Below are 25,673 nucleotides of genomic sequence, written 5' to 3'. Positions count from 1 at the left end.
TGATTTTATTAATCATTAACCAAAATCTTACAATAAAAAAATGAGCCATGGACCTTAATTTAACATTAAAATGTATACATTACGAAATTTGTCTTTAGTTAAAGACGTATATCCCCAATTCTAAATAACTCCCAAAACTCTTATAGTCTTAAATAATTCGTCAAATTATTGACTTTGATTTTAGCTAAAGATTACTTATTGGTAGTTATTTATAATTGGGGATATATGTCTTAAACTAAAGACAAATTTCTAAATAAAAATAATTTCATGTTAAATGAAGGTCCAGGACTCACTTCAGATTTGCCTGATTTTATTTAGTGATTAATAAAATTGAAGCCAAACATTTGCTAAGTAATTAAAGACCATAAATAACGTGGTGACGCCTTAACAACCCGAGATATAAATCTTTTTATAAAAACTAATTTCTAAAAAGTTAAATTCAATATTGTGTTGGGATTTGTGGCTGGTCTTTAACTCGTCTGGTTTTAATGCTCAAGAGCTCAAATGAAAGCCCTTACATTACTGAATATTTTAAGCCTAGAACGAACTGCAAGCATTTATAAGAACTGTAGATATAAGAAAAATAACTTTTTTTTTATTATCAAACTACGAAACGTCCATAAGAAATGTATAGGGGAGAGTTTTCAATTGAGTATATCTTCTAAATGAAAAAAGATATTAAAAAACGGATTTCGATATTGAAATCAGTGTAAAAATGTAGTTTGTAATGATGTGTCAAAACACTATCATTACATTGAAAAAAAAAATATGTATGTCCAATATGGCGGATCCAAGATGGCGGCCAAAAATGTGTTGCCTATTAAAATGAACTACTAACCACCCAATAAATACAGGTGGTGGTCCCAAGTCAATATCTCGAAAAATGTGCATAACAAATGCATGTGAAATATTTTTTTTTTTTAACTTGTCCAATGTTGGTAAAAGCCGCCATTTTAAATTGTGATTTTAGTGGGTTTCTCGTGCACCGATTTTTGGAAACTTTTAGTATACCATTCTGCAAACCCAACACTACAAAATAAAACCATAAAACGTTTTCTTGCAATTTTTTTAAGGTCATATCCTATATTTCTCTGACTACATGGTGAAACACTGCAAAGTTTGGGGTTTGGCCTAGTGAGCCATATCAAATAATTAATTAACTAAGTTTTTTTCCTAGTTAAATGCATTCTAAGAGTTCACCTTTAAAATATTAATGATAAAACTATTTCTTCGCTTAGGTCTCTTTGTCAAATCTTGTATTAAAAACGACTGTTACTTTTTGGAAGACCCTCGTAGATTTGTAAACTGGTTGTTTGAAATAGCTTTATTCTAATTTATCATAAAACTTGTATTGTATCTTATAATCAAACTAGCACAAATTTTAAGAATTATTGATAATTTGTGGAGCTGATACACAACTGAGGGTAGTTCAATGTAATTTGTATAATGATTTAAAGGATAGTGTTGTGTTGATGTCAAGATCAGTTTATGGTTTAGCTAGGATCAGTTATGGAGACCCCGATAATAAAAAAGATACACCCAGGCTGAACCTAAAATAATGTTTTAGTTTTAATAGTGATTCAGATAAACCCTAAATGACCTCCAGATTATAATCAAAGAGAAGTTTCATTCCAACAACATAAATAGTGATGTGTCTACATGTTCACTACACAATCACATACACATCACTGCAACCGATTGAGAACAAATTTTGTAGAAACAAATCTAATACCTCAGAGAAGTATTTTGTTCCTATTTTATCAAAATCAATTGGATTCGACCCTTGTGCACTCTCAGTTTGTATGTGAAGCTTTTGGAAAAGAAATATTTGATGGATTAACAATTCATTTTCACAAGTTTGATGTGAGTATTTTCATGTAAAAATATAAATAAATCACAGTATAGATCAACCTTGACTATTAATACACTTCTGTATTCTGTATTAATACTTCTGTATCCAATAGTCAATGATATCAAAGAAGCTATTGGGACTTCTTAACTTGTATCTTGAAATAATTTACATACAGAATTTTCAAAATCGTTCTGTACCAAAATCCATGTCAGTTTTTGTCCAGAACTAAAGATTTTCCCAAATGTCTATCAGTATTTTTAAGACAGATAGTTTGACAGTGATTTTCCAATAACATGACACTAAAACTGTGAGATGAAAGTAAAATGGAATTTTAAAAGTCCAATATTTTACTCTTAGAGGTACTATGACCAAACAGCGCACTATAACAAAAAATTTCCGTTTTGAAGTTTAACTTATTTGCAAAACGTTGATACAACAGCCAGTGCCAATTCGACTTCAGCACAAAACCATACATTTAATGAAATATTAATTTTATTTTTACTTTTACAAGTAAGATTTTATAAAGTGTAGTTTACATTTTAATGCATTTTTACAGAATTTGAATAGCTTTTACTTATTTTTGATAATGTTGCATTGTTGTTTTGATGTAAATAAAATTAGCATAACACCACGAATATTTACAGTGGTGTTATACAGATGCTGGTAAAATATTTTATTGTTTAGAGGAGCGTTTCATCTTGGCTTCTAAATATAACTCCATATGTGTATGTACATTTTAATTTTAGCTTATATACATACAAAGATCTTACTGAAATAAAAACTTACGAATTTTAATCATTCTTGCAAAAGACTTTCTCCTAGAGGATGTACTTGTCCACACATAAAATATTTTTTCTAGAAATTGTATTAAGTTAACAATTCTGTGAAATTTGAGGTAATGAACTTCCATGTAAATAACATACAACTAAATAGGACCACGAGTGTGATTGGCAATACTCTAACAGCAACTCCTCTCCCAAGACTTTCCTTTCTTTAATTATTTTTTGTTTTCATCTCAATCACTTTTGAACTGTGAATGGTAAATAATGATTGAAGATTGCAACAGGTAATGTAAACAAACAATCCTTCATGTAGCTTTGGGTTGAATCACTCAGTTAAGGACTGTCCTTTGTTTACACTGGCTGATTAACCAGCCAGCATAGATTGAGCAAAGATGAGTTGCATGGATTCAATTTGGAGTTGAGAATGGAAGATCTTTCTGTCATGTGTGTGCACGGGTATAATGTATACCTCAAACTTACAAATATTATATTTTTCTCTGGTGAGTAGTTAAAACAGCCATTCACCGTAGGTTCTGGTACAAATACAGATTTTCCCATTAAGGTTTGTTAATAAAACAATTCTATTTGAACTGTATTCTCAGCCAAGATGTTTCGCTCCTGTCGTAGACTCGTAACGTCGTATCACAGTGTGCCACTGCACTTGTATTGAATATTTCAACGTACAATAACAGCTTTGTGCTTTCACATCTGCATAGTGTTCCTGTAGAAAAGCAATTTTAGTGTTGCTGTTTGCAATGTAGAACAATATCGTATATTCATATATATTTTTAATATAATTGTGATTTAAAAACCAAATGGTAAGGTAGTGTGTTATCATAGCGTGGACGATAAATAGTTATTCTTAACATACAAACGATGTACATGTAAACATGTATTTGAATGTTATTTTTAATACTGATTAATATGGTATTTCAAATTATGGAATAAAACTTATGCGTATCAACATTAGCATATTTAATTCCATCTCCAAAAATACTAACCTATTTATATTTTTAGAACTTTCTTTTTTTTATGTTATTTCTAGTAGGCCTACAGTAGAATTTGTAATATCTGAACGCAAGATAACTGATACCTCTGGATATTCATCTCATCCAATCAATAAAACTAAACAAAAAACTCTACCGATTAAAATTGTTCTATCTGCCCTGCTCGCCTTCAGTCATCGTAAGCTTTGGCATTATTCACTTCCATTTCATTGTTTTTATTTTAAATATAAAATATTCAGCTTTTTTTATTTCATAATTGGCAATTATGTATTTGCTAAATGAGTTTTTTTCTTCTCTAAAGCCGCATTTACACAAAGCCAGTTGGTGTGTAGGTACATGCCTTAGGTACATTAGATTAAAAGGTTACAAATAACCTGCCCCGTAACCTGCTCTACTGGCTTTGTGGAAATACTGCTTAACACATGTTTCACTCCTCTCTGAACTTTTCACCTTTGTGACCCGATCACAGCATCGTTCCACACATTTCGGATATGAGTACCGAGTACCTAGTTCATAAATAATTGTTTTTATAATTTTTGTGAATTTATGAAGACAACCTGGGCTAGCAGATACTTTTATTTATGTTGTCAATTAGGCATAAGCAACAATATCATTCCTCTTGAGGCCGACGTACCAATACTTTAAAAACAATATTTTCAGATAAATGACTAGTTTTGAGTTCTAATATCCTTATTTGTAAATGATCATAGTTTTCATGGCCAAGTTTTTATTTCCTTACAGCTTTGTCAATTCACATGTCGACAGGCCTTGGCCTTAATCTGGTATCGTTCATTCATAATGGTAGAGTCGTAAAAAGATATATTTAACTGATAGAAAAAACTGTCAACAATTCAATGGAGGCGGCACAGTGTTTACTCGGTGTATTGTTATTTCTGTTTGGAGGTGAGGTAACTTTTGTTTAATTTTTAAAACCTATGTAATTTTGTACTTAGGTTTCAAGGATTTCAATATTTTGTTATTTTTTCTTGTTTCTTTTTTATCAATAGATTTTTTAGTTAAAGAGAATTTCTTCGTGAAGCTTTCCTTTTAAAATAAAGATTTAAAAATTAAATAAACCATCTATGTATATAAGAAATGTTCTATGGTTATTATATCCGAGTTTGATTCTTAATTTGTAGGATTTGGGGTAACAAGGTATACACAGCTCGTTATCGAAAAGTTTACAAAAGAGCCAGACAATTTTGAAGCTGAGTCAACGTTATGTTTTGTCTTCAGTGTAAGTTGTTAATGTTTTATTTCTTATCATATTATGTACTAATAGTTATTGCTCTACAACAATGCTAGTTTTAGCATTGTTATACTCAATAATTTCAACTAAGGAAACTAAAAAATAAAATGAAGTTACCGCTATTTAAGATGAGTGACAATTCAACTAACTATTTTTTGTTTGTTTGAACATTAAAGTACTGGTACTGTAAGGCTTAGCTTACTGAACAAAAAGTAAATCCAACATTTAAGGGAACAGTCTGTCTGTCATTTGACAGGATTGATAACCTTCTCTCAACAAACTAAATTTGTTGATCTTTGGGGATTTGTAGAGGGGTAAATCAATTCCACTTTTCATAACATTGTTATTTAAAAACAAGATATCAATGACAATGATACCAGGTGTAACTGACAGACATGCTTATCTTGTAATTAATTAGCTGATTAAGTGACTTAAGTGTGAGAGAGTTAATTTCTTGACATATCCGCAAAATATTATGGGTTTGAAATAATTTTCTGTTTATGCATTTGTAGAGCCTAGTAAAAACGTATTCCAGATGACCATGTAATGCTGGGATTAAAAACATTGCCTCATTTTCTAAATTTAAACTATCTTTAAAAAATTTCCTTTTGGAGAGGGCATTTTACTCGTTAGAAGAATATCTGGAAGATGACTATATTTGAAAGATATTACTTCTCCCATAGGTTTGTAGCTTATTATTTGCTTTATTTAATTTTTAAGCTATTTTATTATTTAAAACGTAGTATAGTATTAGACTTTGTGACAAATCACCTGTCAAGAGAATTGATGTAATTTGATGATGTTTAATAAATAAATAAATAAAAAATGTAACAGCTAATAAAGTCAATAAGGAAAAAATTACCAGTTTACTTTTATTGGAAAAATCTTATGTATACTACCATCGGTATGCCGAAGGTGAAAGTAAAATAGATATTGGCAATCATAACCAGGGTGGATTTTATTTTCAACTTCATTAGTTTGTTGTGTTTCCAGATCTTCAGACACGGTGTGAGATCCCCTGCCTTTCCTTCTTTTCCAACTGATCCTTACCAAAATCGAAGTGAATTCTTTCCAGATGGAGATGGAGCCCTTAGCAAGGTGAGTTTTTCCCAAATTCAATTTTATATCATCCGAAAAGTTAACTTCATATGAATATTTTTCACTGATTATAAGTTTCATCAGTTTAACTCTTAAAATAATGTTATTGATGATTATTATATATTACTGGTACCTCCATAAAAACTCTGGTAGAAAGTTTCAGTGAGTGAAATTTCATTATAAAGGTGCACAAAAGTGTTTAGTACCTCTTTTTTACTTAAGGAAACTTCTTTTTAGTGCAGTGTTTCGCCCAACTGATTACTGTTTATATATTTCTCTGTATAAAGTAATAGTTGATAGTGGTTTAGTATTCAAAAATACTAGACCACAGAGAAGTACTTCAAGTACTTCTCTGTGACTAGACCGTTCCTTACAAAAAACTTTTGGAAAATTGCCAACTGTATAGATACACAGTTTAATACCGAAAAAAAAAAACCAGTAAAGGCCTGTTTTGCTAGAAGCAGCTGGTGCGTCTATCGCTCAGCGATGATCGCTGCTCACTGCATTGCATTGTTTCAGGTTAGTCTATTTTGCCGCAAGCGTCTATCGCTACAGCCACCAGCATCTGTAACTGAGCCGCTAGCGTCTATCGCGGACCACTGCTCCTGGAGCAGACGGAGGCACAGTCGCTAATATCTATTACAAGAAGAAACACGTGTTTTGTTGTTGACTGTTCTTATTTTTTTAAAGTTGTGTTTTTAACCCAGTTTGAAAGTTAGTGACATGTCAAAATCAAAGTGGGGATTTAATAGCGAAAAAGATAATAAATTGATTGAAGCCATTTCAGCACACCCTGCTTTTCTATAACGGAGGTGATTTTTTATTAATAATTTATAATATCCCTTTTCAGGTCTCTTTAAAAACATAGAACATACTTCTTTCCTGGGTTTGCACAACATTTCTAAAATATCTTCATTGTCCAATTCCTCAGCTAGCAAATACTTCTCTATTTGCCTTTTACATATCATTTCACATACAGCTCTCATTTCGCCACCAAAGAAATCCACTCACTTATTAAATAATCGCAACAAACAGATGCTTCTGGCAAAATAGCCCCGAGCGATAGGCGCTGAGCGATTATTGCTCTAGCGATCATCGCTAAGCGTCAGACGCACCAGCCGCTTCTGGCAAAACAGGCCTTAACTGTTACTGTTTTTAGAAATTTCAGCAATTGATGGTAAAATTCTAGCATGTGAATCCAGTCTGGAACCTGTAAAAGCTTCAGCAAATTATTTGATGGTTAATAGCACCACATTGTTGCCCAGTTAATCATGTTACATACTTTTCAATACTGAACAGCAACTCTACTAATCTCAAACTTGTGTGAACAAGCCGGGGAAGCAGCTGATGTACAGGGTTGGATCAATTATTCGCAAACGATACAACAGATATTTAAGACCCACTTATTCCGACGAGGTACGTTTTGTATCGACCAACATGGAGCGCACAATGATGTCAGCCATGCTCGTCTCTACTGGCATGTTTCCTCCAAAGCATTATCAGAAGTGGTCTAAAAACATCAACTGGCAGCCCATACCTGTATGGCTGGACAACAATGAGACAGACAAAACATTGGTGAGTTTTAATAAGTTTTGTAATTCTCATATAGGCCCTTAATATAGTTCTGTGAGGTTACGGTAATGACCATGAATTTTGATTCTGCCAAAGACTTGATTGCATTTCCTAACCACAGAGCCTATGGTAAACCCTTGTTCATTCAGAGAAAAATATTCACAGATTAATTAACACGTTGAGTGCGGGCAGGTCGCCGAAGACCAGCTTCGAAACTTGCGCGCAGGCCGGCCCGATCACCGGTGTTCGGCCAGGTCCCACAGAAATGAATCAATCATTGAAGTGCGGTCTTGAGGAGTAGACGGTAGTTAGTGCGTGTGCGCTACTTGCATAACCTAACTGTGTATGTTTCGCCCGCCGCTCCTGCGGCCCGGCACCGGTCACCCGTAACCTGTAAATTCCTACTTACAAATTCAATAAATGCACTTATTGTGGTACTTCTTTTGTGTTTTTTTTTTATTGTTATATGACACAAAAATATTGTTTATTCGGTTTTTTTCTGTAGCACTTCTTCAGACAAACCAGGATTATGCATGGGGTTCCACGACGCAGTTTGAGTGTAAAAAACAATTGATGGGAGGGTGGAAGAGGCATTTTTAACATTTTTAGTGTGTTTTTTTACATTTGGTCACCGGTGACCACCAATTTTGGATTCCATTAAAAAAATTTCCGACCTGGGTCCTTACTTCTGGGAACAAAAGGTAAGATTTTATCTAAAAAATGTCAAGGCCTTGGGGAAGCACCCACTGATATTTGCACCGTGCTCAATGTGTTAATGTGTGACATTATTATCAGTTTATGGATTTTGAATGGTAGCCTTTATTACATTCCTTGTGTTATTGCTGTATGTTGTTGCATTATGTTATACTATATCAATACATTTTATATGCTAGTCACTACTCTCATCTCTATGTTTGAATTGTTACAACTTATTGAAATATTTTTAAGTTAGTGACTATCAATAATCATTATAAAATATGTTGTACTTGTTTAAATTATTGATTCATTAAGGCATTATGGGGACAATATTTACCCCATATTTTTATGTCCAGTATTAAAGTCTTGTGATTTTGCAGTTCATTATTAAATTGCAACTTTTCTTGTATTTTCTCGAGAAGTAACACAGATTTATGGGACCAAAAGCTACAACCGAACAGCTATTTAATGTGTCATTGAGTTTATTTTAGTTTGCAGCTTTGGAGCGATTCTACATCATGTCCAAGATTTGGTAAAGACTCGTCTTATCTGGAAGCTCAAAGTAAACTTCCAGATACGAACCCTGAACACCACTTTTACAAGTATATATCTCAACAGACTGGTGATTTAAGGAACTCAATTTACGACATTTTTGCCCTCTGGGATATATTTGAATGTGAGGTGAGGTGTGTTCCTAATTTTCTTTATAGTAATGATCCCATCACCTCGGTTTCTAAAAATTGAGTATAACCATTAGACTATTGATAGAACTATAAATTCCATTCCCATCATAAAGTTGTCACTAGTTTTAAAATCAAAATGGACATAGTTAAAGTGAGCCACAAACAGTTATGAGTATTTTTCTGTTGTAAATTTCTAATTTCTGTCAAATATGTAGACTTGTTAACCAACTCAAGCTGATGGAAGGACTTATTGTAAGCTATAGCATCTTTTATGTCGCGTCAACTATCTCAGCAACAAAAAAGTAAAGGTAGAAATTGAAACTGTAGACACAAGCTCTGAGACTGGGCTCAAAGAACTATGTTCTATATGAATTAAAAATTGGCATCAGCTGGTCTATATAGATGGGATGTTTCTTTAGTACAGTATCCAAAAGTTAATGGTAAGACTATTAAAACAATACTCTAGTATAATAACTATAAACTATGTTAAAATACAGTTATAATTACAACTATATAGTATCATAGACAAAAAGAATTAAATATAGACTGTCAGCCGTGCTGCGGTTGCCATGGTTACCATAGGTTCCGGCGCACACCGCTGTAGTTTACGTAGCGCGTACGCCGTAACTACCGTGGTGCTCCAAGCGGTGTGCGCCAGAACCTATGGTAACCGCAGCACAGCTGACGGTCTATATTTAATTCTTTTTGTCTATGATAGTATCGAGTAAAAATTCAATATACTATAATTTTATTTATTTTAGCTTCTCAGTGGTTACAAGCTGCCTGAATGGACTAAGAAAATATACCCAGATAAAATAAGAGATATCACAGCTGAAACTTTTAATCAAATGGTAAACGGAACATCGTCAATGCTTAAAATCCTTTCAGGTAAGGGATTTTGTTTGTTTTACTATAAAAATTATGTATGGAAAACATACATAACAAACACATAATAGCCCACATAATACATTAAAACATACACAATTGTTCAAAATTACAATTAGGAAATAACTATTAATGGCCAAATGATATGTCCGAAGTTGATACCTGGCATGAATTTAATACATTTAATGCATGAATTTAATAATAAGTAGTAACAAAACAGATAGTTTACCTAAGAATTAAATAGTGATGTGATGACTCTTTAAATAATATTGACTTTGAAATTTTTTTTAAAATAAGATAAAAATAACTGTACTTACTAAACGGAGAGGAATCAATGTCAGCAATCATACAAGATCCTGTTCAGGGGAATTAAACAATTGGGAAACAACAAAGATACAGGCAAAACATTGGTGGGTTTTGATATGGTTTTAAATTTTCATATAACTTAGTTATAGTATTTTTGTCTGTGTATAGTAATTGTCGGAATCTACTATTTTTTATTTAACTCCTTGTAAATTTAGACAATTTCCTCAGGGTGAATTGACTCCTTCAGACTGATTAAGTTCAGTGACTTAATTTGTCATCTGTGCGGAGTCTATTCGCATTGTATCAAGGCCGAAACGTCGGTGAGTGTTAGTGTTTCGCCGTTTTTGACACAATTCTACATTAAGTGGCCATGGAAGCGTATCCAGGAAGATTAGATGACTCCTTGTAAATTTGTACTGTGCACAAATGTTTTGAGTTTTGTTTGAAAGGAAATAGTACAGCGGCCAGTTCATCCACCTCCATGTACGAAGACACAGATGTTTTAGGCAGATAGTTGTAGTGTAAAGGCCGGCACACACAGACGGATAGACTAAAATTTGCTCCCCATGTTATCAAATGTGGGAACGCACTAAGGAATCCGTTTGCCTGCCAGAGTCTGCTTGAGTTTGGTGGACGGAAATTTTTTGAATTGCCTCTTGGGTGATTTAAAAAAATCCTCCTGCAGACTTGATCTGCTACGCATGAACGTAGATGAACGTAGGTGTTTTCATTTTTCCACGTAACTTTTCTGCTAGGTGCGCTGTGGTTTGAATACACCTACTTGTCTAGTCAAATTAAATTAAATTCTCTTTATTCTTTGTATACAAGTAATGCAAATAAATTAACTATAAAATACACAAAAGACTACATATAAAAATAAAGGGCCTGTGCAAGGAAAAGAAAACTGTATCAACAATTGTGAACAGTATCACTCACCACCAACCATTTTTAAGTTGCAACCTAAGTCTCTATAGGCTCTAGCATGGAATAGTTTACACATAACTTCAGGCAGGGCATAGAGGGTCACAGCACAGCATAATCACTTAGCTAAAATACACTGGTCATTGGCAAGATTTGAACCTGGAACCTCGAGGACCAAAGCCTTGTGCTCCACCACTAGACCAGTTTGCTCTCCAACTCATTACCTATAGACTCATTGCAATGTTGCAGGACCATTGTATTACCGTGTGTACGATCTACTCAGATCCAAGGTGAACGATAACCTTACTCAGGGACACAAGATGTACCTCCACGCAGGCCATGATATCTCCGTCCTATCCCTGCTGCGAGGGATTGGTTACAAGCCTCTGCATATAGTGAGGCCTGGGGACTGTGTCTTCCTGGAACTCCATAACTTGTCAAACATTTACTATGTAAAGGTAAATGTCAATTTGTTTTCTGTTTACTAAAATGTAATGTTTTGTTTTCTATGTTTATGGTAACATTAATTAGAAATGACTTAGCTGTGTATGTACTTCGCAACGGTGTATGGCTCAAGAATAAAAATTTTGTCTTTGGATTACCTGTAGGAAAATGGGTCCACTGACAACACCACCAATATTTAGATCAGTAACAATATGGATCATAAGCATGAAAATATTATGTCACTTCTGACATCCGTGGATAAAACTCATTGTAGAATGGTCTCAATTTAGGTTAAATAGGTTAACGGTAATAAACAAAAATTTATGTTGTACCGTACTACTGCAAAATGGCTGTTTTTAATACATTCATTGAGGGGCTAAAGTTGTCATTTGTACCAGTTGTCCTTGGTACAAAGGATTTCATCTTCTGATAATAATGAATAACATTTTGTGTGTTTCTCATTATGATAACACAAACCGAAATGTAAAAGAATTCTCAAGTAATTTGAATATAACATACATGGTGTTATTAATTATTAATATTGTTATAATATTAATATTTTTACTCGGACGGGTGGCGTCGTCCTGTAATCCAGCTACTAGGAGGTTACAAATTGTGGATATTTATAGGCTTGCACTGTGGATGTGATTCTCCCTTGTGTGGATTAACGTCCGCACGAGTGAGTACTACGACTATTCGCAGTACTATCATGAAAATTAGACCAATTTGTATATACCAAGACAAAAATGTGGCTCGGATTCCACTATAAACTGTAGGTCCCTTAGTTTCCATTAGCTGTATGGGCTATTAATTTACAGCTGTGTCTAAGGAATAAGTCGGCCTTAGTCACTAACAAGACTACAAGATCGCGCGACTCATCCTACACTCATCTCATTCATACTTGGCTTAAAATACCTACTTTGTATGGTCGCCATTTCATTGAAAAGTACTAAAGTATTAATATAGCCTAATATTGCATATATGTCTCTCGTGATGAAATATATGCTGCTATCATTATTGTTTTAATCAGCTTTATGTTCATGAGAATAAAAAAGAGAATTTACAATAGCCAACCCTAATGGATATTTAAATGGAAAGTTGTCCTATTTGTTAAACATAGCCTACTTAGTCTAACTAAAATGACAAAGACAAAAGTGTTTTTGTTTTTACATTGATATCTTTTAGTCTGTTGTTTGAGAAACACTCAGATCCTCCGACATTATTGATTTATGTTGAATAAGCTAACTTTTTAAACTAATGGAAATACTTATTGTGTATCTGGATCCGGATCCGAAGATCCGAAGATCCGGATCCGAATTTTTCAAGATCTGCATCCGGATCCGGTACCGACATTTTCTTGGATCCGCCCATCACTAGTTTTTACATGGATTTCTTTTAGTCTGTTGTGTGAGAAACACTCAGATCCTCCGACATTATTGATTTATGTTGAATAAGCTAACTTTTAAACTAATGGAAATACTTATTGTGAGCAACTGTTATGACCCATCAACTTCGTCAGCAACAAAATACAAGGTAGAAAGTAGATGGATTATAGATTATTCAGTCAGTTTTATTTAGTCAGTGACAGTGATAAGACAGTGCTGGCTAGTCTTTACAGTTTTAACCAGTTTTATAACTTTTTATTACATTTTATTCATTTGATCAACATGACTAGTTTTGTGATTTTGACATTATTTTAAAGAATCTTCTGACATACCACAATGTATTAATAGATTGATGATGTGGTTGCATACAATGACCTGACGAAGTTCTAAGGAACGAAACTAGTTGTCATACCAGAAACTGTGGTTGCATAAGGTAATCCTTTTATTTTATCAATAAAAAATATGATTTGAGACACAAGCGCATTCTGGGTCTGGCTCACACAACTATTTTCTTTTTTAATAATAAATTGGCGACAGCTGTCCATATGGATGTGATGTCTACTTCAGTATTCAATAGTCAATGGTAATGGTAAAAGTTGTTTTGTCCGCAGATATTCTACCTGTCGCTGCTGACCACGGGTGAAGAGTTCAGAGAGTTGCATGTCCCAGGTTGCCCCCTCCCCTGCCCCCTCTCTACATTTCTGACCCTGGCTACTACTCTGTCCCCTCCTCAGTGGGCGGCAGAGTGCAGATCATGATTGTGTCTCAAAAATTTGTTGAAAAATAAATAATGTTTGGATAACAACTACTTTGAAGTTCTAACATGTATTTTATCTTGTGGTTCTTAAATAGCATTATGTCTACAACTTATCATTTATTGTAATATAGGAAAAATTTATATCCAGAGCTTGAAAAGTTCAGCTATTGGATTTATTTTTATTTTCTAATGTTAAGAAATAAATTCTGTGTAAAAAAGGTACATAAAGGTTCCTGATGATAATAATGTGCCGCTAATGATAAAAACAATCATAATGCAAGTAGTTTTTATCTTATAACAGCAGATCTCCACAAAACCCGAATGAAAAAATTACCAAAGATAAGTGTGATATTTTTATTAAAATTAAAATTCTTTTACTATTTGTTTTATTTAAAGTTTTAGATTTGGTTCTTTTAGTACTTTAAAGAAGTCACTGCTGCATAGAAAGACTTTTTAGTACAGTTTCAACATATGGGTAACAGACATTTAGCTAGTATGTAAATTAATACATTTTTACTATAACACCTTATTTGCTATTTCATTTTCACTAAAAACGTTTTACCAATTGACTAGATATTAAACTGTACATACTAAGCAATCTAAATTAAAAATGTAATCTTATTTAATCTTAGTTCCAATAAACATTGTTTTCACAAAGTAAAAAGTTGTAATTTACCACATTAATTGAAACATATTTAAATAAATAGCACATTTACTAAGCTGAGATTGCAAACTACTAGCAAAAGTGAAGAATGTGCATGTTTTGTTCCGTAAATGATAATTCACTGATTATCTTCGACTGATGTCTGTTTTAATCAGAAGTAATTTGTTGTGTTGTAATAAGTGAGAGTTATTACTTTTCTTAACAAAAATGGAGGATACATCATTCTAGGTAAGCAAGTGAACATTAAGTTATATCTACAATTAATTATGACTGATATACAATGCCATATTGTTTTTAAACGTTAGTTTTTGTATATTATTAATGAATTGGCTGGTTCTAGTATACCAATATTAAAACATTGGTTTAAAAATTTAGTGAGCTCTTTTTATTATGGCAAGTTGATGGCACTATACAGGGTGTCCCACGAGAGGTGTCTCAAATTGATTACGGGATAACGGCTTAACGTACAAGGATGAAATAAAATTATTTCCCACTAAATCAACCCCAAGGAAAAACGTAAAAATATTTTTAACTTTTTTCAAATACAGGGTGTGCCAAAAACTGAGGGTCACTAGTTCGAATCTCGGAATTTTCAAATGTAAACATATGTCATGTTATACATCATTTTAAAGGTATTTGATAGACAAACATTTTGGCGAAAACCAAAATTAGTTATCTTTTTCAGTTTCAAAATGGCGGCAGTTTTTTTGAAAGAAATCTATATTTTTTTAATGCTCTGTATTTCCTATACCAATGCATTTAGCACTTCTCCGGTTGCATTTTCTTACTCGTTATGAAATTAGCTTTACTGTGATATGCAACAAGTAACGGTTTTTTGAAATAATAAAAATTCCAAAAAAAATTTATTTTTAAAAATTTACAAATGCTCATTGTTCAAAATTTTCAAATCGCAACATATGTCAAGTGGCACATCATTTTATAGGTTTTTCAATTCCTAACAACTTTGTAATTTACACTTACTTCGTATCTCTTTTAGTTTTTGTGTAAATAACAAAAAACCTAATTTTCCTATATCAAATGCATGTTATTTGGGTTTGACATGGTTCAACACTAAATGAAATGAAGCCTTTAGTGGCAAACCCAAATAACATGCATTTGATATAGGAAAATTAGGTTTTTTGTTATTTACACAAAAACTAAAAGAGATACGAAGTAAGTGTAAATTACAAAGTTGTTAGGAATTGAAAAACCTATAAAATGATGTGCCACTTGACATATGTTGCTATTTGAAAATTTTGAACAATGAGCATTTGTAAATTTTTAAAAATAATTTTTTTTTGAATTTTTATTATTTCAAAAAACCGTTACTTGTTGCATATCACAGTAAAGCTAATTTCATAACGAGTAAGAAAATGCAACCGGAGAAGTGCTAAATGCATTGGTATAGGAAATACAGAGTATTAAAAAAATATAGATTTCTTTCAAAAAAACTACCGCCATTTTGAAACGGAAAAAGATAACTAATTTTGGTTTTTGCCAAAATGTTTGTCTATCAAATACCTTTAAAATGATGTATAACATGACATATGTTTACATTTGAAAATTCCGAGATTCGAACTAGTGACTCTCAGTTTTTGGCACACCCTGTATATGAAAAAAGTTAAAAATATTTTTACGTTATTCCTTGGGGTCGATTTAGTTGGAAATAATTTTATTTCATCCTTGTACGTTAAGCCGTTTTCCAGTAATCGATTTGAGACACCTCTCGAGGGACACCCTGTATAAATAAACGGCATCAGCAATCTGACACATATTTTCTTCCATTACCTTATTAACAACCCTTATCATGGGTAAGCAGTGGGAGTACTATGAAATTTATGGGGAAAATCATAAAGCTACAAAAACTTTTGAATTGTAATTTTTACAGCAATAGGGCTTGTACCATTTTGTTTCTAATTATAAGCTCCATAATATACTAAATTTTAATCGAAATCGGTCGAGACGTTTTGAAAGAAAAATTTATTTTTAGGTTATTTTTGGGTTTAATAGAAAAATTACCATTATGAATCAAGATTTTTAAAAAATATTTAAACCCTGGAGATACTAGGGATTACACATCTAATCAAAATCTGATCCCAGGTGTGGTCTGTAGCTCTGTACACAGACATCACTTTAAAACCAAATTGTTGGGTTCAGGGGGACCCAAAAAGGATATATCCACCCAAAACTCAAACTCAAATTTTTTTACAAAACAATTTCTTCATATACTAAGTATAGAGGAAGGAAGTAAAAATAATTACGGTATCTCTTAAATTATATGTACTTAACCCTTCGAGGGCTAAATTAAATGAAGGGCTGGAGCTTAAATTATTGTAATTAATTAATTAAATAATTAATTATTTAATTATTGCTTGCCATAATCCATAAACTAAAGTGTTTACGTTTAGTATTCATTTTGCTTAAAATAATTCATGGATCATAAACAGATTTTTCTTAGCGCTGAACTAATTTTTGTACAAAAGCTATGAAGAAAATAAAATTTGATTTGACGGATATCTTAGGCCCACAAAAAACATAAGGTGGATGGATATATCCGTCTGCCGCCCTCAGTGATAAATAACCAGTGCCAATAATCTTGAGTATTCTTGTGGGCGACAGACGGATATATCCGTCAACCTTAGGCTATTCCTTCTCTGGTTTTATTTTGTATCCATAAAAATGTATCTACTGTATCATTCTGGAGTTTAAGCCCAAAACACAAATGTAAACACCACTCACTAACAACCATGTGTGAAGTGACAGTTTCACAATATTCACAAACTCTATGGTGCAAAATAATAGCTGAAACAGCTGTGGCGACTATTTTTGCCAACCACAAAAACAAAATAACCCATTTATAATGCAGTGTAATGTTTATTATTTGTATTATAAACAATGTATGTCGATTTGTTAGCCCAGAAAAGACATTTCTTGGGACGGACATATCCGTTTTCAGCCCGGAAAGTAAACAAAGATTGGCGGATATATCCGTCCATAGCCCTGGAAAGGGTTATTGTTAATATATATTTTAGAGTTGCATGAACACCATAGTTAACTGAAAAAAAATACTTATCATGTGATCATATGAAATCATATGAAATTTTATCATAAACAATTAAGTTTTAATTATTTTAAGATGTCAATACAGAAAACGTTTTTTGTGATTTTACTTTCATTTGAAATGACCAATAATTAATTGTTTAAAGTCACTGCTCAGAATGGTTATAGGCAAGATATGGGTTTGAATTTAACTATGAATAATCACATGTTTCATAATTAATTGCTTTAGGAAAATGGGATCAATTTGGAGTAACAGTGATCCAACGATCAAGACGGAGCCTGAGAGAGACTTATCATCCCTTCAGTATGTATACAGTGTGAGTAAACACAAATTTAATCGAGGTTTCAATTATTATGTGTAATATAAATTCTTTTGAGGTACAGTATTGGTAAACATTGCTGAAGTTAGTTGCTAAAAGATGGATGTTTAGTAATTTTCTAAAAAGTGAAAACATAGATGAAATATTTTGCCTTTTAAAAGAGTTTATTCAGTAAGTTTGGGGTTTTCAAAAGACATAATGTATAGGAATATGTTTTTGGTTCAATACTACAGCATTGGATGTAATTCAGTATGTGGTTTGCAGGTTAAGTGAAAGAAATTAGCCTGTTTCTTAAAAAAAAATCCATTTAATTTTCATATTAGTTCTGGGTTTTAAGGCAATTTATTCTGTCAAGGCTGCAACTGTCAGATAATGACCATGCAGAAGTCTTGTATGCAGTTTTGTAGTGGATACAGCTTAGCCATGAAAATTATAGCCAAGCAAGATATATTTCAGATATTTGATGAGCTATTTTCATATCTCATCAAAATATCCTCTTAAGAAAGCCTTAATAACCCTTACCCCAACGGAAACTAACACCTTTGACTATTAATAAACATTTTGGGTTATGCTGGAAAGGAAATGTTTTGTGTTTTTGAACATACTTTTAGCTCAAAAGATATAATTAGTATATAGCCTAGCTCTTACTAATTTGTACTGTTCAAGGCCTATTTGTGAAAGGTGAACCATTTTTAACCGACTTCCCCACTACCAACAAAAGGAGGGGGTTCTCAATTTGTTTGTGGCGATGTTTTTTTTTTCTATGTATGTTCACCAATTTCTCTGTGATTCTTTTACCGATCAGTGTGGTTCCACCATCAAAATAACCAGGAGAGTTTCTATTTGGTACCTTATATATTATGTTTAAGTATAATATTAGTTTCGGTGAAAAATTCTGAAAACCTTAAATATTCAACATTTATTTTGTTTACATTTGTGCAGATTGTTTACATTTGTGCAGAGAAGGCAATAAATAATAATAACATTCATACAGCTGTTAGTTGAAAACATTTAAATGAAACTACAGACAGTTCTTCATGAAACAGTTGCTTCATATTGATCAATAAACTATTTCTTGCCATGGAGCCTAAATGAATTACATTGAGAAAAATGCGTTTTGTTTACTATAAAAAATGTATTTTAACGTTTGACCTGATTTGTGTATACAGTAATTCTGTTTTTAGTATTGAATATTCTGACTTAAAAAACATATATGTTTCAGTTAATAGCTGTATGATATTGACAAATAAAGGTGTATTGTGAAAACCAATGCATTCGTAAAACAGGTCTAAATATAAATTAAATGTAATTATTCCTTACACGACCTAAGAAGTGTGACAGTGCATAATCGCCAATTGTCTTAAAAGTGTTAAATATTTTAATTACTAAACATGCATTTGCAGATGTGGAATGTTTATTGATATTCTCTACCCAATTACTATATCATATCAATACTACTGTATTGTTCCTGCTTCGGAAAGTCCTATAGAGGGAGATTATTTGCAATTTCGACTAGGCTATATCTTTATCAAACAAAACCACCAACATGGCTTGCACCACTTTTAGCTGAACCAATCTTTCATATACATATTTCATTTGCAGATGTGGAATGTTTATTAATATTCTCTACCCAGTTACTATAACCTATAACATATCAATACTAGCCTATTATGCCTGCTTCAGAAAGTCCTAGAGGAAGATGATTTGCAATTCGACTAGGCTATATCTTGAGCAAGCAAAACCCCCAACATGACTTACACCACTTTTAGCTGAACCAATCTTTCATATAATATTTTCCAAAGGTACTATACGTGTTAACGACCAATTTTCCAATTTTGAGAGATTGTTTAGTGCTGGTAGCTGAGGAATAACTTTCATATTGTTCCAAAAGGCTTGAGACGTTACTGTATTTCTTTTTATAATGTAGAAGTACACCGATTGCAGGAAACGATGATGTCTGACATTTCAATGTATCTAGAAAAGACAATTAGTTTTTCATTAGGCCTAATGTAATGGACAACTCTTTCTTCTTAAGGAATATATAAAAATGTTTATTTTCATACCCATTGATTATGTAACCTGAAAAGGTGACTCAAGCAGTTTTAAACTAATGATTGTTCTGTGGAAATTTTGATTGTTTCAAACAGTTTTGCTTATCTAAAAACCTCAAGTAATTAATATATAAAAAAATTATACAATCACTAAAAATCGTGAAATAATTTATTTTTGTAAAAAAACACAACCGACTTCAAACGCTCTAAAAAGAATGAAATAATTTCAATAAAGTAAACTTTTGTATTAGGCAAGCTCAAGTATTTCAAGTCGGCGCGGCCCAAACTGCAAATATGATTGAAATTGTGGCTCAAACTGCAAATATGATTGAAATTAAATATTGTGTGTGTATTTTGAAAATCAATATATTGTAGCTGGATAACATAAATATATAAAAAAAACATACTGAACTGTTTTGTTTATATTAGGAAATATTTTCTCGTATTTTATGTTTACTTCAGAATAAATGCATTATGAAAATAACTCACACAAATGTTCTATATGAATAGGAAAATAATTTAGTTTGATACTATCATAGGGAAAAGAAGCTAGTTTAGTATTAACACGTTACTTTTCCAAGTTAGAAACATTTAAATGCGTTATTATCTTTTTAAAGATACTTGATAATACCACTATAATGTCGATCTCTGATTACGGTAATAAAATAACACTTAACGCATAACTATGAAAAAGACATGCAGATTAACACCTTTAGTAATAGATAGTCACCTGCAATATGGACACCCTCTTTCAATTTTGTATCAAAAATCATCATAGAGCCGCGCCGACTTAAAATACGTGAGCTTGCCTAATACAAAAGTTTACTTTATTGAAATTATTTCATTCTTTTTAGAGCGTTTGAAGTCGGTTGTGTTTTTTTACAAAAATAAATTATTATATTTCTGTATTCTTCAGTTTTTCAGACATGGTACCAGAGCTCCCCTGTATAAACCCTACCCAAACAACCCCTATAAGTCTATCTACCCGGAGCATTTCCCGGGACCACCAGGTGAACTAACAGATGTGAGTATAAAACCTTTAAATAATTTACTTAGGTGTCCATTGTCTAGTGAATTTAGACCGTGCTTATTACTGTGTAGTTAGTTTGAACCTTAACATATTTTTTTATAGTTTATTTAGGCAAATTAAGATTGATGGTTGATTTTTAACAGCACTAAAAACGTCAAAAATGTAGTGAGGAACTTTTTTTTCTGAAATAATCATTGTTAAAGGAATACAATGCGAGTCAACATCATGAAACAAAACATTTAAAAATAGATAGGTGAAATTACAGGGCTGGTAAGAACAGAAAAAGGTTTATCAATGGTTTAAGGAAGTTTTGCATTTAAACTCTCCCTTTCAGATTACAAGAGATCAAACTTTTTCTTCGTCAGAGTGCTTAAAATGTCGACTTTGTAAGTATAACTTTTCCAAAATTTCCCGGACCCCCCTCCAACAATGGGGGGTATTCCAACCCCCCGGAAGTTGTGGCCATGCTGGCCTAGAATTAAAATAACCCCAAACCGTCGATAGAATGGCCCCCTCTGAAAATTTGCCCTAGACCCGCCCTTGGCATGCACTGTGGATGTGATGCTTCCTGGTGTGGATTAACGTCCGCACTAGTGAGTACTATGACTATCCGCAGTACTATACTGATTATTAGACCAATTCGTTAATTACAAGGAAAAAATGTGGTTCGGATTCCACTATAAACTAGGTCCCTTAGTTGCCATTGGCTGTGTGGGCTACTAATTAACAGCTGTGTCTAAGGAACTATCTACTTCAATAATAAGTTTTGGAACGTCTAAAATAGCTATTTAAACCCATAATTGAGTTGTCAACATTTAGGGGTAATCAGATCATATTCTTTTACAGGAAGGAAAGCGACTCATGTATAAAGTAGGACGAAGACTGAAGGCTGTCTATGGTAAATTTATTGGACCTTACTCAGCAGAGAATGTGACCATAACATCAACAGATATGAGTAGGACCATCACAAGTGCTATGGCAACTTCTGCGGGTCTTTTCCCTCCAGCTGAACCGATATTTAATAATATGATGTGGCAGCCAATCCCTGTGTGGCATAACACTTTGGATTTTGACAAAGCATATGTAAGTGTATGCAAACTGTTTTGTGTAAATTACTGAGGAAGGATTGTAGTGTTGAGTCGAGGCATGTAAGGTTGATATGTTTGTATCTAACATACATTGACCTTTCCATTTTATTTGCTAAACTGTAAGTTTACCACGTATTCCACAAATTCAGACAGCTGATCCAAACAAATTAAATAAACTATTTTACTCACACCTGGTAGGTTTATTTATTCTAAAACCTTGTCATAGATAATTTTATTCTAAAAGTATGCCGAAAAAAAATTCCATAACCATTGTTGTATCAACCCTGGCTCTGCTTTCGATTTATAAGTTATGAAAATATATCAATTTGAACTACTTTGGTGTTTGGTATAGTGCATCTTCCCGTTGCAAAGCACTGGTTATCAGCTAGTAATTTATATATATTTTTTTATTGATTCTTTCATTGAAATTTGAAAAAAAGTTTGAAACCATTCTTTTTTCACAGTTTTATAGTAACTTAATTATTTTTTGTGAGTTTCTTTATGTAATTGTTTGATTTTACTGATATTTTCTTGTAAGATTTCAAAAGTGTATACTCAAAAAATTGTTTTGATCTGAAAAAAAATATTTTTTAGATTTTTAATGACCCTGACTATCCCAGCCTAGGACTAAAAGATTGTCCAAAATATGGAAAAATGATTAAAGAGGGTTACGAACTTACAAAGAACCCCGACCCAAGCGAGGCTAATAAACCAATATACGAGTTGCTTAAGAAACACACAGGCAGAACTGACATCAACTCCATTGATACACACTACGAGATATGGGACACCATTCAGTTTGAGGTAGGCACCAAGTATTTATTAAACATTTCAGTTTAATTTCATAAATTAAATAATATTGATTTCTGTATCACCTAGGATCATTCTAGAAGTAACTTTATGGAGTTCTCAGAAAATTAAACATTTCTGAATTTTCATTTTGTTAGTGGAGTAGTGGATAAATAATATTATCTTATTAGAGAAAAACAATTTTGAGGAAATTAAACAAAATTGTGTTACTAATCCAAATTTCTAAAAGGTTTTCATAGGCGGAACAGGTCATGTTTGATTATTTTTAACCAAAGTAAGGTAAGGTTCTGAGCAATATCAACTATTTTACTGAATATTAGAAGTTCTGCTGAGACATAATACTGTGGATTACAAATAACTATTAGGTCTGTTACTGGTTAGCTTTACCCAAAACCAATTGCCAAAAATTTAAGTAAAACAGTTTGAGCCAAGCGATTCTGAATCACTTGTCTTACACACATTATAATATTTTGCTTATCGTTTCAGAAGTAATATATTTTATTTGAGCTTTCAATCATCAAATGGATGAGATTATTTTTATATGGCATCAACACCAGGATGCGTAAAAGGCGAAGATGAGGGAAGGGTGAATGTTGAATGGATAAGATTGATAAGATGACATCTTTGTTGCTGACCATGAATATCAGCCAGGTCCATTCATTAAAATCCCAATGATCAAGGACAGCTGTGTCCAGTTTCCAACCATCAAGAAGCTCCTGACTTTTCTCAGGATCGATCTGACAATCTTTTGATTGTTGGGCAAGCACTACAACCACTCTGCTACCCAGCTGTATACAATATCTCATTAACTCTAAGGACCATCACAAGTGTTTATTTATTCCAGAGTCTCAACGGTCTACAGCAGCCACAATGGGTCACACAGCCACGGCCTGAGTTCAACAACAAGCCTCTGTATCCGGATATGATGGCACCACTTTTAGTTGAGCTTTTTGAAAAGTCTATCTACCTCAACAAAAGCAAAGAAATGCTTTCTTTTTATGCAGGTATGTATATATTGGAAAGAGTTAGGGGCCTCGATATTTGAATTCCTTAACTGGTTAAAACAAAAGATAGTTGAGAAAATTATCTGAATCAGAAAACTACTGTATTCTTATATGATGTAATTTTATTTAAAAATCATTGTAGTAGCACCAGAACTGTAATAATGACTAATATTGGTTTTATATTACCTGTCCTCAGTTCCAAATTGTAACTTTTGTCGATGCTATATGTTTCGGCTAGCTGCCATTGTCAAGGAATGTACATTAAAAAATCCCCTTGTATAGCTTTGTTGTTCATACAATTCACTATTGTATTGACACTATTGTAATTCTTAACGAATGAACAATAAAGAATATTGTATTGTATTGTATTGTATTGTTGGTTTATGTGCGCAAGCGGATTTTTTTATGTACATTCCTGGACTGTATGCTTGCCAATGGCAGCTCGCCAAAACATGTAGCATCATCGATGAAAATTTGGAACTGACAACAAGTATGAAACCAATATTAGTAATTTTATTTCTTATTACGATGATTTTGTTTCTCATAGTTTATGCTCAATAATCTGATACTTAAAAAAATTTTAAACTTGTATGTTCATTGATTGCAGGACCTCTGCTTCACCACATTCATGAAAAGTTCATGAAAAAATCACAAGACAATACTTTTGCTGAAAAATTCAGGTTTCATTCCACTCATGATGACACACTCTTTGCCTTGCGGTGGGGTCTTGGATTGGATAAGCCACAAATGATAGGACCAGGAGATGGATTCATATTTGAGCTTCACAAAGAGACTCTCGCAGATAAACGGTCTTGTGACACTGTTAAGGTAAGTGGAATTATCATCCCATTAACAGAAACAGATATAAAAATACTTCACTGAATAGACATATTTAACTTTTAATTGAGTATGTCCTGATATCTTGAATTTGAAGAGGGTGTGATAAAAATTATTAAGAGTTATTAAATTATCTATATCTATAGAGCAACTATGTATGTATGTATGTATGTATGTATGTATGTATGTATGTATGTATGTATGTATGTATGTATGTACCATATGGACTCCGAAACCGCTTGACAGATTGTAATGAAACTTTCAGGCATTATTCAAATATGGTTGTGTGAAGTTTGGTGCAGATCCGTCAAAAGGGCCCCAGAGGATTTTAAGGGGTCCAATGTCAGACTTTTGGAACTACAATGTTTTCAAATAAATATAATTTAAAAGCAGATGTTTACTCTCACCAACTGTTTTGTAGGTTTGAATCATCACAACATTCTGTATTAGTCATGTTTTGAAATAGCGCCACACATTTTACTTTTGGATAAGTTCAAATATATTAAACTCCAATTGCAGCACACTTGTGCACTCAACAGCTTTTAAATTCTCAACTATTAAATATGTATACATAAAAAGTAAAAACCTTTATTAAAGTATTATAACAAAAAATGGATGGAAAAAGTGTACATGTTGCTCGGAATGGAGCAATTGCAAAGTATGACAGGAGTTGCTTGAAAACGAATAATTTAAAAGTCCTGAGCTTAAAAGTCAACTCAAAGATTATGTAATTGAATGGAAATATTCACGATGTTCATAATAGTTCAATATAATCAACATTTCTTGTAAATATCTTATAGTTTTTCAAAAGCTGATCTTGTTTTTGTAGGTGTTCTTCTGTAACAGCCACAAGCTGGAGATAGAAGAACTCGATCTTCCTAAGTGTGAATCACCGTGTACTCTGGATTGTTTCATGGATAAATATCCGGGAGTAAGCCCTTCACAGTGGCAGGATAGCTGTAGATCATTAAAATAATAAAATAGGGTTAAAATTTCTCATTGTGTTTTATGTTTTGCTTTCAAAACCTCACTGGTCTTTTTAATTAGGACAAAAAACACTACTTTTTTCCTTTATAAATGCTTTGAAATGTTGAAAATACAACTTCATTAAATTAATATTCAACATCCAAGGTGGCAAAAATCTAGGGGTGAATATAGTTCAAAGTACAAAC

The 25,673-nt window shown here is 32.7% G+C and overlaps 2 protein-coding genes across 4 annotated transcripts; both read left to right on the top strand.

Annotated features, from left to right (window-relative positions):
* The first annotated feature begins 3,058 nt into the window (after positions 1-3,058).
* On the top strand, positions 3,059-13,639 carry LOC128992942 (venom acid phosphatase Acph-1-like). Its single transcript, XM_054416688.1, has 8 exons — positions 3,059-3,134; positions 4,781-4,878; positions 5,884-5,988; positions 7,321-7,563; positions 8,755-8,937; positions 9,701-9,827; positions 11,301-11,509; positions 13,492-13,639. The coding sequence occupies exons 1-8, from the start codon at positions 3,059-3,061 to the stop codon at positions 13,636-13,638; spliced, it is 1,188 nt and encodes a 395-aa protein (XP_054272663.1). The 3' UTR covers position 13,639.
* An 808-nt stretch (positions 13,640-14,447) lies between these two features.
* On the top strand, positions 14,448-25,481 carry LOC128993310 (lysosomal acid phosphatase-like). 3 transcript variants are annotated; one of them, XM_054417124.1, is made up of 8 exons: positions 14,448-14,529; positions 17,591-17,678; positions 20,649-20,756; positions 21,609-21,845; positions 22,445-22,654; positions 23,505-23,664; positions 24,272-24,492; positions 25,331-25,481. In XM_054417124.1, the coding sequence occupies exons 2-8, from the start codon at positions 17,595-17,597 to the stop codon at positions 25,475-25,477; spliced, it is 1,167 nt and encodes a 388-aa protein (XP_054273099.1). In that variant the 5' UTR covers positions 14,448-14,529; positions 17,591-17,594; the 3' UTR covers positions 25,478-25,481. The 3 variants fall into 3 exon arrangements, with proteins under 3 accessions (XP_054273099.1, XP_054273101.1, XP_054273100.1); XM_054417126.1 differs by lacking the exon at positions 14,448-14,529 and having other exon boundaries at positions 17,501-17,678; positions 20,657-20,756; XM_054417125.1 differs by lacking the exon at positions 14,448-14,529 and having other exon boundaries at positions 17,501-17,678.
* Positions 25,482-25,673: the final 192 nt, after the last annotated feature.

Source organism: Macrosteles quadrilineatus, unplaced genomic scaffold, assembly GCF_028750875.1.
Source record: "Macrosteles quadrilineatus isolate MER2022 unplaced genomic scaffold, UCM_ALF_1.0 Scaffold_4__1_contigs__length_99947679, whole genome shotgun sequence".
Lineage (NCBI taxonomy): Eukaryota > Metazoa > Arthropoda > Insecta > Hemiptera > Cicadellidae > Macrosteles > Macrosteles quadrilineatus.
Note: the sequence above shows the minus strand (reverse complement) of the source record. Positions and strands in the feature narration are given on the sequence as shown.

What these genes read in the sequence shown, in the direction of transcription:
- LOC128993310 (XM_054417124.1), top strand. Translation starts at nt 17,595, where the DNA reads ATGGGATCAATTTGGAGTAACAGTGATCCAACGATCAAGACGGAGCCT. An exon ending in CCCTTCAGTATGTATACAGT is followed by an intron (nt 17,679 to 20,648) that starts GTGAGTAAACAC and finishes TGTATTCTTCAG; the next exon opens with TTTTTCAGACATGGTACCAG. An exon ending in GGTCTTGTGACACTGTTAAG is followed by an intron (nt 24,493 to 25,330) that starts GTAAGTGGAATT and finishes TTGTTTTTGTAG; the next exon opens with GTGTTCTTCTGTAACAGCCA.
- LOC128992942 (XM_054416688.1), top strand. Translation starts at nt 3,059, where the DNA reads ATGGAAGATCTTTCTGTCATGTGTGTGCACGGGTATAATGTATACCTC. An exon ending in AAATATTATATTTTTCTCTG is followed by an intron (nt 3,135 to 4,780) that starts GTGAGTAGTTAA and finishes CTTAATTTGTAG; the next exon opens with GATTTGGGGTAACAAGGTAT. An exon ending in ATGAGACAGACAAAACATTG is followed by an intron (nt 7,564 to 8,754) that starts GTGAGTTTTAAT and finishes TTTAGTTTGCAG; the next exon opens with CTTTGGAGCGATTCTACATC.